Here is a 15,321-nt window from a genome sequence, read left to right as displayed (position 1 = left end):
TTGGCAAGAGAACAAGGGAGAACTCCCCTCTTCTATTAAATAGTGCCACAGGATCTTTTATATCCACTTGAAGAACCTCAGTTTAACCTCTCATCTGAAAAATGAGAGGTTAAATCACCACCTACACCACCCGTAATGCCACACTTCCCCAGTAATGCACCAAGAGGGTGAGCCTAGATGTGATCAAATCACTGGAACAGGACTTAGACCCACAAGCGCTTCAACCTTTTATCAAAAACAGCAAGAACATGCTTCATGCACCCTCTGATTGGTATTAGGTGGCAGCTCACCTTGCAGCGTCAATTATCTAGCCTATACCTGGTAATTAAATTGGACATTGGAGAGGGTGAAGTGACCATTTGCTGGTCTCTTAACATGGAAGAATTGGGTCAATGCTTGCAAATAATATTTACAAAGAGGAACCTTGTCTTGATCCAGGGGCATAAGCCTCCTTCTAGTTTCCAATTTTTTTTTGAAAGACGACAGCATCTCTCAGTATTTCAATTTCTGGTGTTCTGTTCCAGTAATTCAATGGGTGACGTTCTATTATGGATGCAAATCTGTGGTAAAGACTAGAGCTACACCAACTTCTCCACCCTAACCCATGCATTCTTCCTGATCAAATATTTCATAAGCGCAAAGCAGATCCGAAAATGAAAATATATTTAGGAGACTTTGTTCAGGCAGCAAACTAAACATTAAAAGTGCTTCTAGGAATCATAAAAGCATAGTTTTATTTTGTGCTACGGATACTGGTGAAAGTTGGCTGTCTCAAAACGTTTAATATTAATTAACTAACCCCGTGTAGCATTGCTCATGAGTAATCCAGGGTCTGGAACACAGTTGCAAAATGTGAATTGTCCCAAACCTAAACAGGGGAGTGGACCAGGCAAGACACGGAATGATTGAAGCATGACACGCTGTAGGAATATGATCTCTTAAGTACAGTAATCAAGAAAGAGAGGTGAAATAACTCCAGAGAGGCCAGTATCCCTTCACCAAGTCACCCTTTATTTAAATGTGCATAGTACTTGACACTGGCCTGGTTTCCTCAGGGTCAGCTCTCAGAATGTATAGAACCTCTAACACTCCTGCTAATATCTGTCAGCCAGGGTTCCCTGATTGGGCCAGGTTAACCCCAGTCAGGCAACTCATATTCTAGGAGGTCTACCTGGCCGACCTCATTACAATCACAATATCCCTCCCCCTCTAAGTCTGGGGACATAAACCTGTTCTTTTTCTTGTAGTCTGTCCTAGGGCATTTTTGCACCGGGTCTGGTTCGTCCGACTCAGCCTCAGGTATGGGCGATGTGTACCAGAAAGCAGCCAGCCTGTTGCACCCAGAGCGTCTCAGAAGAAATTCATCCTCTTCTTCAGGACAGTGAGGGCATCCAGGCTATGACATCTTCTGTGTCCATCTTAGACTCCAAGGCTTCTTCAGCATTGGATGGAGGGGGTAAACTCACAGGTACTGACAGCCTTTCTGGCTGTTCTGATGGGCCGGGTATGTTTTGCTCCTGCAACATTTGCGAAATTCCAGCTTTCATGTGGTCCACATGCTTGATCAGGACCACCTCACCCACCCAAACTTTGTACATCATGGGACCTGACCTCACATCGACCATGCCTCTTACCCACACAGATCCATTTCTGTGGTTCTGGCACTAAACTTCATCCTATGAAGTAAACTATCTCTCTCACTTAGAGGAGTCTTATTTCCAGCATTGGCATTCCCTGATGCTGTTCACCCTCCACCACAGGTCTGGGAAGATCAGATTTAACCTGGTGCAGAATCTTCTCCCCATTAGCAATTCTGCTGTAGTTGCGTGGCCCAATAATTAAATAGGAACCAAAACAGTTTGGTATCGAGTGAAGCTGTAGGTTATTTCTTTAAACTGGTCTTCAAAGTTTGGACTACTCTTCCCACCAGATCTTTTAACCAAATGTTTATTTTGTTCAGATACCAGAAATCAGATATCAGAATTGTTGAAGGATGCGAGATTTAGGGAGAGGGAAGAACTGAGGGAGATCAATATTAGTAGAGAAATAGTGCTGGGAAAATTATTGGGATTGAAGGCCGATAAATCCCCAGTGCCTGATAATCTACATCTCAGAGAACTTACGGAAGTAGCTCTCAAAATAGTGGATGCATTGGTAGTCATCTTCCAGGATTCCATAGACTCTGGACCAGTCCCTGCATATTGGAGGGTGGCTAATGTCACTCCAATATTCAAAAAGGGAGGCAGAGAGAAAACAGAAAATTATAGACCGGTGAGCCTAACATCAGTGGTGGGGAAAATCTTCGAATCCATTGTCAAGGATTTTATAGCAGAGCATCTCGAAAGCAGTGGCAGGATCAGAGTCAACATGGATTTATGAAGGGGAACTCATGCTTGAGAAATCTGTTGGAATTCTACGAAGATGTAATTGATAGAGCTGACAAGAGGGAGCCAGTCGATGTTGTATATTTGGACTTTTAGAAAGTGTTTGACTAAGTCCCACATAAGAGATTAATGTACAAGATTAAAGCACATGGGATTGGGAGAAGTGTATTGAGATGGATAGAAGATAGTAGGAACTGCAGATGCTGGAGAATCTGAGATAACAAGGTGTAGAGCTGGATGAACACAGCAGGCCAAGCAGCATCAGAGGAGCAGGAAGGCTGACATTTCGGGCCTAGACCCTTCTTCAGAAATGGGGGAGGGGAAGGGGGTTCTGAAATAAATAGGGAGAGAGGGGGAGGCGGATAGAAGATGGATAGAGGAGAAGATAGGTGGAGACGAGACAGACAGGTCGAAGAGGTGGGGATGGAGCCAGTAAAGGTGAGTGTAGGTGGGGAGGTAGGGAGGAGATAGGTCAGTCCAGGGAGGACGGACAGGTCAAGGGGGGTTAGTAGGGATGAGGTTAGTAGGTAGGAGATGGGGGTGGGGCTTGAGGTGGGAGGACGGTATAGGTGGGAGGAAGGACAGGTTAGGGAGGCGGGGACGAGCTGGGCTGGTTTTGGGATGCGGTAGTGGGAGGGGATATTTTGAAGCTTGTGAAGTCCACATTGATACCATTGGGCTGCAGGGTTCCCAAGCGGAATATGAGTTGCTGTTCCTGCAACCTTCAGGTAGCATCGTTGTGGCACTGCAGGAGGCCCAGGCTGGACATGTCGTCTGAGGAATGGGAGGGGGAGTTGAAATGTTCGTGATTGGGAGGTGTAGTTGTTTAGTGCGAACGGACGCGACTGGGAGGTGCAGCTGTTTAGTGCGAACCGAGGATAGGAGACTGGTTGGCAGAGAGGAAACAAAGAGTAGGAATTAATGGGTCCTTTTCAAATTGGGGGCAGGCTGTAACTAGTGGGGTGCCACAGGGATCAGTTCTGGCTCCCCAGCTATTCACAACATATATTAATGATTTGGATGAGGGAACAAAATGCAACATCGCCAAGTTTGCAGATGATATCAAGTTGGCTGGGAGGGTGAACTGTGACGAGGATGCAGAGATCCTTCAGCATGATCTGGACAGGTTGGGTGAGTGGGCAAATCAATGACAGATGCAGTATAATTTGGATAATAGTGAGGTTATTCACTTTGGAAGCAAAAACAAGGAGGCAGATTACTACCTTGAATGGCTATAAATTAGGAGAGGGCAGCGTGCAGCTGGACCTGGGCATCCTTATGCACCAGTCGCGGAAGGTAAGCATGCAGGTGCAGCAGGCAGTAAAGAAGGCAAATGGTATGTTGGCCTTCATTGCGAGAGGTTTTGAGTACAGGAGCAGGGATGTGTAGTTGCAGTTGTATAGGGCCTTGGTGAGACCACATCCGGAATATTGTATAAAATTTTGGTCTCCTTTTCTGAGGAAGGATGCTCGTGCTCTTGAGGAAATGCAGCGAAGGTTTACCAGGCTGATTCCAGGGATGATGTGTCTGACGTATGAGGAGAGATCGACTAGGCTGGGATTGTTTTCGCTGGAGCTCAGACGAATGAGGGGTCGGGGGTGGGGGGAATCTCATAGAGACTTATAAAATTCTAACAGGACTGGACAGGGTAGATGTATGGAGGATGTTCCTGATGGTGGGTGCCCTGAACCAGGATTTACAGTATAAGGATTCAGGGTAGACCATTTAGGACGGAGATGAGGAGACATTTCTTCACCCAAAGAGTGGTGAGCCTGTGGAATTCATTACCACAGGAAGTAGTTGATGCCAGAACATTGACTGTACTCAACAGGCAACTAGAAATAGTACTTGGGGCGAATGGGATCAAAGGTTATGGGGAGAAAGCAGGATGAGGCTGTTGAGTTGGATGATCAGCTATGATCGTGAAGAATGGTAGAGCAGGCTCGAAGGGCTGAATGGCCTCCTCCTGCTCATATTTTCTATGTTTCTAATGATTGGTTCTGATTTGGATGTTGTTAAGCAATTTAACTGTTCCAAGCCAAATGTGGGTAGGCTTTCCAAGGTGTACATTCTCCTAGATGCCGACCCATGAATTCTTACTCAATTCAGCGCTAGTGGGAGTCTTTTGCTGTTTCAAGTCCACATACTGGCAGCAACTAAAATGATTTGCTGGCTCAAATCCTGAAGAAAATTTTAATTGTTTGCATGAGGTTTGGCTTTGTTTTGGGGTTTTGTTGTGGGCTGACCTACAGTCCCTCCGTTCAGGATATATCCTGAGTGAGGCTATGCAATTGCCTTCACTCAGGTAGCATTTCGCCAAGCTGAGTAGGCCTGGCGAGCAGTCCACTTCCATTGGTATACCCTGTAACTCATAGGCTCCACTTGACACATTTTATAATGACAAAGCTAGTTGTAGTACCTGTTTGAAGTTTAGTTGGGCTTCAGCTAAAAAAGCATTTTTGGAAGGTTACATCATTAATCCCACATAGCAAACATTGTCTTAGTATCTAATTAAGGGTTAAACCAAAGTCACATGCCTCTGCCTATTGTCTTAAGCTCGTTAAAAATCCCGACATGGATTCCTCTGGTTCTCGACCTGCCAAGTAAAACCGATAGCATCTCAGAATTGGAGGCAGCTTGGGGTCGTAATATTCCTTAACTAAATCCGTCAAACTTTGAAAGGTTTTAGCATCTGGCGTGTCAGGAAACATTAGGCTGCTAATGACCAAAAAAGCTGCAGGTCCACAAGCTGTCAGAAGAATTGCTCGTTACTTTTCATCTGGCCCAATGTCATTTTCCCCAGAAAAAAATAATGCATTCTTTCCACATACTGGGCCCAGTCTTCAATGGCAGGGTCAAGTCAGTCAAGCTTCCCAAATAACAGCATGATGCCAGAAATGCTTACCCCAAATCAAAGATGACTATCAAAAGTGAATTTCTTCAAGAGTGTATTTTTTTCTCTTGTCACCTCTGAAATAACTCCACAGAGGCCAGCACCCTGTTACCAAGTCACCCTTTATTTACATGTGCATTGTACTTGGCACTGGTCCCGCTTCCTCAGAGTCAGCTCCCAGAGTGAACAGAATCTCTGACATTTCTATTTATATCCATCAGCCTGGTTAACAGCCCCAATCAGGGAACTCATTCTTTGACGTCCACTTGGCTGACCTCATTACAATCACTACAAGAGGAATAGATTTTTAAAGTTAAAACTAGATCTAGTGAGAGAAAGGGGGCATAAGGTACTGTGATGACAAGACTTTTGTGGATTAATTTTCAATGAGATAGCTGAGGGCAGATATTATGGGGAGAAGCAGTTGAAATGTGTGGGTAAAATGGAGTCAAAGTAAGGATCATCCATACATAACTGAATGGCACAACAGACTGAAAGAGCTATAAGGTCTCCCATAAACTAGACTTATCTAAATCAGAAAGCATTACCAGCCTCTCACACAGTAAACCATAGCCTGCAGTTTGTAAGCCTTCATTCCAACCAATTCCAGACAAAAATATATTAGGGATATCAAAATGTCAATGATGGAATCTGCAGCACTAGCTATGTGAGAGGGGTCTGTTTGATTGGGGTTGCAGCCGGAAGTCTGAATGCACATGCCCAACATGCAATTTATATTGGTGCACCCTCTAGAGGCAAAGTCAGCTACAACAAGTAGCAAAATCACAGGAAAATGTATTGCTGCCTACATTTCCAGGCTACTCTATAGATAAAGCGGCACGTTGCACAATTTTAAAGTCAGTTTCTGCAGTTTTTCTCGAATGTAAACTTACATTTCTCCCTTAATTAAATATATTCTATTTGCATTTTCCATTTCTGAAGTTTAGAATGTTTTCCACACTCTTTGGTCTCCACTTAAGGTGAAAGTAACTTCTGTTTTAAAATGTTGATTTGATTATAAACATGGTACAAAAAATTATGTTTGTAACCGATTGATTAGCTATGGATGTAAATTCCATATGCAGAAGGTAAAGATAGATGGAACTATCAAAATAGTACAGCCTGAGCTTTCTATAGCATAGCACAACAGGTTTTTTTTTTCTCATTTTTTATGTGGAACATGTGGAACATGGGCAACATTTGTTGTCCATCTCTAACTGCTCTTAAGTGGCATTCTAGGCCATTTAAGAGTGAGCCACATTGCTGAGAGTCTGGACTTATGTCAGCCAGATTGGGTAAGGATAACAGATTTCCTTCATTAATAAACCAGATGGGTTTTTATAGCAATAATGACAACGGTGATGGCTGCTGTTACTAAGACTAGTTTTCAATTTCATATTTATTCATTGACTTCAAATTCCACCATTGGATTCGAAATAAAGAGCAATAGCCTGGACCCATAGATATTTTGTCCAGTGTTATTACCACAACATCACTGTCTCCCTGTTAAAAATGGTAAGCTTTGCTTCTTTATAATGAAGAAAGCTTTCATGACTATAGCTCTCAGATCTGTTTCTGTTATCTGATGTATGCATGTTGATGATGAGATATTCAAAAAGACTTAACCTCCTCTAGAGAAGATACATGCATGTACACTGAGACCCCAACCCCTACACACATGCCTGCATCTCCACACCTGCCTCTCCTCACAGGCACACATGCCCCGGGTGTTTAAGCCCACACCATCATATCCCCTCACGCTCTCTCCCAGGCGTACTCACCCACACTTCCAAACCAACCTACCAGCATCCGTCTCACCAGGTACACCGAACAATCAATCCCAAACCCCATGCACATCCCACACCTCCAACACACCCCACCCCAGGTCCTGTTGTGCTGGGTTCTTAATGGGAAGATGAACATGAACAGCATGAATGAGGCACATTGGATGACAATCACACTATGCACCGAACAGGAAAACATTTTACATTCCTTAAGTACAGCTTCACCATCAGGGGCTCACAACGGGAATGTTCACAGTATCCATTGAGAAGCTTCCATCCATTGTCATTCATTAAATTTCAGTCCGAATTGGTTGGTAGGACAGTTTCTTGTAAATGAGAAGGTTATGGATCCAAATGACTTTCAAGAGTTCTAGCCACATGATCAAAGCTGATCCCTCAGTATTGCACCAGAGATATTGAATTAAATCCTATCAGTTTACAAATGGATAAAATCATTTCGCACTATGCAAGGGGCACAAAGTTCTCTACTGGCCATTGAAAGCTTAGCTGCAGTATGTAATGAATTTTAAGAATCTGCCGGATCACTAACCAGAGACGGATAATACATCCGCTTGCGAGTGTACTGGCTCCTTAGCTCCAGCAAGCTTTTGAAGCATTTGTGCAAAGGCAAGATGGGGGAGTAGCAGGGCTTCCCACCTGTGGACACTATGTAGTTATCATGGCTCACTAAGATTAATTAAAGGATAACAACCGTTTGCACCCGGGCGTGGCTTCAGCATCTGCAATCCTGACTTGCCATTCTTGCTCCTGAGGGAAAATCCCGACTGTATGGCACAGGTGTCATTGTGACACTTTAATAAACATTTCCTCAATCATTTGACCAAAGAGTGAAAACTGCTTTTGGTAACAGACTGGGCAGAAAAAAAAGATCAATGTGACACATCAACATTTCTAATCTTATGACCTCCACCACAAAATGCAATCATTCTTTCACTCTTTTTCTTTCTGAAACAAGCAAGCACCCTCCTTCAAACATCTCAAATGATATGAACACAACAGGTTTGATTTTATTCTTTCATGAGATGAGAGTATCACTGGAAAGGCCACCCCCAATTTCCTTTGAATTGAGTGGCTTGCTAGACCATTTCAGAGGGCAGATAGGGGTTAACCACATTCAAGTGTGTCTAAGAGTCACATGTAGGCTGTAAGGTAAAGATAGCAGATTTATTTCCCTGAAAGGACATTCGTGAATCAGATGGGTATTACAACAGAGTTTCTAGAGGTATTTTGAAGGAGAAGAGTAAGCAAATTAAGTGTTGGCCCTCTAGGGTGAGAATGGAGAATTGATAGTAGACAATAAGGAAATGGCAGATGAAATGAACTTCTCACCATGAGAAAAGAAAAAAAAAAATTCAACAGTGGCTACAAATCAGGATGCAGAAGGGAGAGAGGAACTTAGTGAAATTACAGTCACAAGTTAAGTGGTGCGAAGCAAAATAATGGAGCTACAATTGACAAATCTCCAGGATTAGATGGATTTCATACTTGGGTCTTAATAGACATTGTTGATGAAGTAGTAAAATTCATTATTTTTAGTTTACCAAAATTCTCTCAATCAGGAAAGAGTCCATCAGATTGGAAAGTCACAAACATGATCTTTCTATTGAAGAAATAGGAGGCAGAAAACAGGAAACTATAGGTCAATTAATTTGATTCTTTATTCATTCATGGGATGAGGGCGTCGCTGCTAGGCAGAGGTCAGGTAAGAGTCAACCACATTACTGTGGGCCTGGTGTCACATGTAGGCCAGACCAGGTAAGGATGGCAGATGTCCTTCCCTAAAGGACATTAGTGAACCAGATGGGTTTTTCCAACAATCGACAATGGATTCATGGTCATCATTAGATTCTTAATTCCAGGTATTTTATTGAATTCAAATTCCACCATCTGCCATGGTGGGATTCGAACCCAGGTCCCCAGGACATTATCTGAGTCTCTGGATTAACAGTCCAGTGATAATACCACTAGGCCATCACCTCCCCATCTGTTGTAATTAAGACTTGAGTAATCAAGAGGGTATTAAAACACATTTAGTAAAACCCAAGGCACTCAAAGATTTATAATGGTCCAGTGAAAGGGAAATCATGTTTAACCAACTTATTTGACTTCATTGAAGGAGTGACATGTGCTACGACTAAGGAAAGGTTGCAGATGTATCATAATTAGATTTCCAGAAGGCATTTGACAAGGTCCCACATCAAACGCTATCGCAGAAAATAAATGCTCATGGTATATGGAGCAACTTGTGAGCGTGGATAAAAGGTTTTCTTGCCAGCAAGACTCTGCAGAAAATAATACAAGGATAAAACAAAGAATTGCAAAAGCAAAAACAGGAATTGCTGGAGAAATTCAGCTGGTCTGACAATACCTACCATTGTACCCCTATAATGTGGAAACAGGCCATTTGGCCCAACAAGTCCACATCAACTTTCTGAAGAGCATCCCACCTAGACCAACTCTATTCATTCAACCCTGCACTTCCCATGCTAAAGTTCCTAACCTGGTCACTATGAGCAATTTAGCATGGCCAATCCAGCTAACGTGCACATTTTTGGACTACCTGTAGGAGGAAAGCAGAGTTAATGCTTCAAATCTGCAAATCTGATGACTCTTCATCAGAATGCAGTTGCAGCACAGTATGCATAAAATAGTCTTTGTCTTATTGGCAGGATGCAATAAGTTGAGTCCCACAGGGGACTATGCTTGTGGCGTCAACATTTTCACATTTGCATCAATGAGCGAAGAGAAGACATGATAACTAAATTCTCAGAAACACAAAGGTAGGTATGAAAGTAAATTGTGAAGCATACAAGCAGCTTGCACAAAATTATAGATAGGTTGAGTGTGCAGGCAAAAATTAGGTAGGTAGAGTATAATATGGAAAATGTGTAATTGTTCTTTTTGACAAGATGAATAAAAAAACTGGTATTATTTAAATAGAGAACGACTGCAGAATTCTGAAGTCCAGGAGGGATTTTGGTGCTCCACTGCATGAATCAGAAATGTTAGTACACCAGTATAGCAGATAATCAAGAAATCCAAATGAGATGCTATGCTTTGTTACAAAAGGATTTAACATAAAAATAAGTATAACATGCTTAAGTTATACTGAGCATTGCTGACACCATGCTCGAATACTGTATGCAATTTTGGTCTCCTTATTTAATGATGTGAATAAATTGCAGGCAGTTCAGATGTGGTTTAGTAGATTGATACCTGGAATAATGAATTATGAGAATAGGTTGGACAAACTGAGCTGGATTCCACTGGAGTTAGAAGAGTGGGGGCATGACTTGATTGAAGTCTAAGATCCTAAATGGCCTTGATGAGGTAGATGTGGAAAAGGATATTTCCCTTTGTGGGGGAGTCCAGAAGTAGAAGGCATGGTTTTAAAATTAGGGGTGGCCCTTTTGGGACAGAGATGAGGAGAATTGTTTTCTCAGAGGATTGGGCAATTTAGGAACACTCTGTCTCAGGAGGCAATGGATACGGAATTTTTTTTTTGTTAGGCAAAGATAAATTGATTTTCTTGTCCAATAAGAATCTAGGTTTATGGACTAGGAGAGTGGAATTGGAAACACAATCAGATCAACCACAAACGTAATAAATGGTACAGCAGGATCATGCGTCAAATGATCTACTTCTACTCCTATTTCACATGTTCTTAACAATACTTGTATCGTCAATATTACAGAGACTAGGTATCATGGCGGGATTTGAACCAGTGTCATCATAGCATTAGCCTGGGCCTCATGATCATGAGAAATTACCACCATCTTCCCCATGATCTTATCAATTGTTACATCATTGATTGAGAGAGCTAGCTTTACAAAACAAATTGGCTCTCTGGTCTTTTTTTTTCTATTCATTCATGGGATGAGGGCGTCGCTGACCAGGCAGCATTTATTGCCCAACCCTAACTGCCCTGGTTCAGAGTCAACCACATTGCTGTAGGTCAGGAGTTACACATAGGCCAGACCAGGTAAGGATAGCAGTTTCCTTCCTAAAGGACAATCTAATAAGAATCTAAGGTTACTGGGGACAGACAGGCATGCGGAATTAGAAACCAGTCAGAGGGAAATTGAGGAACAAGTATGTAGAGAGACCTCAGATATATCTAAGAATAATAAGGCTGTAATAGTAGGTGATTTTATTTTTCCAAACATTGACTGGGACTGCCATAGTGTTAAAGGTGCAGATGTGATGAATTTTATAGAATCTCTCCAGCGTGGAAGCAGGCTATTTGAACCATCGAATCACACTGACCCTCTGAAGAGGATCCCACCCAGACCCACATCCCTAGCCTATGTGATCTTGCATTTCCCACGGCTAATCTACCTGGCCTGCACATTCCTGGACTCTATGGGCAATTTAGCATGGCCAGTCCACCTAATGTGCACATCTTTGGACTGCGGGAGGAGACTGGAGCACTTGGACAGACCCACGTAGGTACAGAGAGAATGTGCAAACTCCACACCATAAGTCACCGAAGGGTAGAATCAAACCCAGGTCCCTAGAGCCGTGAGGCAGAGTGCTAACTACTGTGCCACCAATTTGTTAAATGTGTTCAAGAAAATTTTCTTAATCAATATATGAATGTTTGTACTAGAGAAGGAGCAAAAACTGACCTTTTCTTGGGTAATAAGGCAGGGCAAGTAACTGAAACGATAGTAATTCAAACACTTTAGGTCTAATGATCATAATTCTATTAGTTCTGAAATAGTTTATGGGTAAGGATAAGCCTTCTATAAAAATCAAAGTTTTTACTTCAAGTAAGGCAAATTTTAATGATATGAGATCAGAGCTTTCAAAGATTGATTGGAGTAGACTGTCCGCAGGTAAAGAAACATCTGGTAAGTGACAGGCTTTCAAAAGTGTGATAACGAGAATTCGGAGTCATTATGTTCCTGTTAGAGTGAAAGATAAGGCTGGTAGGATTAGAGAACAATTGATGTATAATGATACTGAGGGTCTAGTCAAGAATTTAAAAAAATCATGTATTAGACATGGACAACTGGGTTCAAATGAATCTCTTGAACACTATGAAGAGTTTAGGAGCATTCTTAAGAGGAAATCAGGAATGCAAAGAGAGGATATGAGACATCCTTGATAAATAAGGTTAATGACAATCTAAAGAAATTCTACAAGTACATTAAGAAGAAGACAGCAACTAGAGATAGAGTAAGGCTCCTTAAAGATCAAAGAGGCCATCTTTTTGTTGAACCTAAGGAGATGGGAGATATATTAAATCAATATTTCGCATTAGTTTTTAAACTGTGGATAGAAATGGAGGCTAAAGAACTCAGGGAAATAAATATTGATGTTTTGAAAACAGTTCACATTATACAAGAGGAAGTGCTGGACGTCTTAGAAAATATAAAAGTGGATAAATCTCCTGGACCTGATCTAGCGTATCCCAGGGTGTTGTTGGAAGTTTGAAAGGAAAGTGTGGGGTCCCTTGCAAAAATATTTGCATCATCTATAAATACATGTGAGGTGCCGGCTTACTGGACAGTGGCTAATGTTGTGCCTTTGTTGAAGAAGGGATGTAGGAAGAAGCCTGGGAATTGTACACCTGTGAGTCTGACTTCGGTGGTGAGTAAGTTGTTGGAAGTGATTCTGAAAAATAGGAGTATATTTGGAGAGTCAAGGAATTAGGGATGGTCGGCACGGTTTTGTGCAAGGGAAATCGTGTCTCACAAACTTGATTGCATTTTTGAGGAAGTAACCGAGATGGTTGATGAGTGTAGTAGACATTGTTTACTTGGACTTTAGTAATGTCTTTGACAAGAGTTCCGCATGATAGACTAATTAATTAAAGTTAGATCACGTGGAATTCAGGGGGAGCTTGTCAGTTGGATACAAAATTGACTTAATGGCAGGAGACAGAGTGACGGTGAAGAGCTTGTTTTCGGACTGAAGATCTGTGACCAGAGGTGTTCCGCAGGGATCTGTGCTGGGTCCACTTTTATTTGTCATTTATATAAATTTTTTGAATGATAATATCGAAGGCATTGTTGGTAAGTTTGCACTTGACACTAAACTTGGTGATGTAGTGGACAGTGAAGAAGGTCATCAAGAGTTCTTGATCAATTGGGTGAAGACTGGCAGATGGAGTTTAATTTGGATAAATGCGAGGTATTGCGTTTTGGTAAAACAAGCAAGGGCAGGACTTACACAATTAAAAGTAGGGAATTGGGCAGTGTTGTAGAACAGACAGACAGGTACACAATTCTTTGAAGTTTTCATCACACGTAGACAGGGTGGTTAAGAAGGAATTTAGCATGCTTGCCTTCATTGCTCAGACCTTTGACTATAGGAGTTGGGACGTTGTGTTGAGGTTGTACAGGATGTTAGTGAGGCCTCTTCTGGAGTAATGTGCTAACCCTGGTATAAGGATGGATATTATTAAGCTGGAGAGATTTCAGAAGAGATGTACCAGGATGCTGCCAGGAATTGCGAACTTGAGTTATAAGGAAAGGCTGGGATTTTTCTCACTGGATTGTAGAAGGTTGAGGAGTGACCTTATTGAGGTTTATAAAATCATGAAGGGTATAGCTAAGGTGAATGGCAGGTCTTTTCCTAAGGGTGGGGGATTTCAAGACTAGGGGACACGTTTTTAAGGTGAAAGGAGAAAGATTTACAAATATGAGGGGCAACTTCAGACATTCAGCGCTCCTAAACAAGGCACCAATGATCTAATCCAATGAGAAGTGGGATCATGGTGTCATTGACAATACTAACAATGACACTCTTAATAACATACCATGTTCATGACAGTCAATATGAATCGTTGAGCAGCTTCGGCCCCATGATACTCGACCATGTCGGAATCCGCCACCACCAATGTCTCCACTGTATATTCATTGGTTAATTGAATGGCATTTCTCCTTGGCCGCCGGCCATCAGCTTTCTTCAGTGTCTTTCTTCCTAAAATGGAATGTTAATACATTACTTGTGCTCAACTAGACCAAGCATTGAGAAATGGAAAAACAAAATCACAAATCATCAGGTAACCTATTAACCTTATCACTGCAGCTCTCATCTCCTGATCAGATGACAGTGGTTCAATAGCATTTGTAAAGTAAACTGTGGAACTTTCTTTATATATATAATACACATGTACTGTAAGAGTCACCGAGTCTGTTTTTGTGCTGTATGAATCTTCGATCCAACCAGTCAATGCCAACCATAACGCCAAACTAAACTAGTTCCACTTGCCTGTGCTTGGTCCATATCCTTCCAAACATTTCTTATTCATGTACTTATCCAAATGTCTTTTAAACATTGTAACTGTACCTGCATTTGCCATTTTCTCTGTAAGTCCATTCCACATAAGAAGCACTCTCTGTGTAAAATAGTTACTCCTCACATCTTCTTTAAATCTTTCTCCTTTCACTTTAAAAATATGCCTGCTAGTCTTAACATCTCCATTCTAGGGAAAAGATACCTTTTCTATGCCCCTCAGATTTTATAAACGTCAATAAAGTCACCCCTCCAACACTCCAGTGAAAATCATCCCAGTCTATCCAGCCTATTTTTATTATCCAAAGCCTCCATTCCAGGGAAATATTTTCTGAAACCTCTCCATTTAATAATATCCTTCCTATAACAGGGCAACCAGAACGGAACACTGTACTCCAGAAGAGGCCGCACTAACATCCTGTACAACCTTAACATGATGTCCCAACTCCTATACTCAAAGGTCTGAGCAGTGAAGGCAAGCATGCTAAATTCCTTCTTAACCACCCTGTCTATGATGCAAACTTCTAAGAATTATGTACCTGAACCCCTAGATCTGTCTGTTCTACGACACCACCCTACTTTTAATTGTATAAATTCTGCCCTTCCTTGTTTTACCAAAATGCAATACCTTGCATTTATCCAAATTTAAACTCCACCTGCCACTCTTCACCCCATTGACCCAATTGATCAAGAACTCTTTGTAATCTTAGATAACTTTCTTCACTATTCACTACATCAAAAGTTTAGTGTCATCCACAAACTTACTAATCATGCTTTCTATATTATCATTCAAATAATTTATATAAATGACAAACAAAAGTGGACCCAGCACCAATCCCTGTGGACACTGCTAGTAACAGGCCTCCAGTCCGAAAAACAATCCTCCACCACCACTCTCTGTCTCCTGCCATTAAGCCAATTTTGTATCCAACTGGCCAGCTCACCCTGAATTTCAGATGATCTAACTTTATTTAATAATCTACCATGTCAAAGG

At 41.8% G+C, this 15,321-nt stretch overlaps 1 protein-coding gene across 1 annotated transcript in view; it reads right to left on the bottom strand.

The window, feature by feature from the left end:
* The window catches only part of adamts17 (ADAM metallopeptidase with thrombospondin type 1 motif, 17), a 401,456-nt gene extending 387,062 nt beyond the window's left edge, over positions 1-14,394 (bottom strand). Inside the window, exons 1-2 of the mRNA XM_048615713.1 lie at positions 14,382-14,394; positions 13,849-14,012 (exon numbers count right to left, since the gene is read on the bottom strand). Coding sequence (XP_048471670.1) covers positions 13,849-14,012; positions 14,382-14,394 — 177 coding nt within the window. The remainder of the gene's footprint in view (positions 1-13,848; positions 14,013-14,381) is intronic.
* Between the last annotated feature and the right edge of the window lie 927 nt (positions 14,395-15,321).

This window comes from Rhincodon typus, chromosome 33, assembly GCF_021869965.1.
Source record: "Rhincodon typus isolate 14 chromosome 33, sRhiTyp1.1, whole genome shotgun sequence".
NCBI lineage: Eukaryota > Metazoa > Chordata > Chondrichthyes > Orectolobiformes > Rhincodontidae > Rhincodon > Rhincodon typus.
The sequence above is the reverse complement of the archived record's forward strand: the minus strand, read 5'-3'. Positions and strand labels throughout refer to the sequence as shown.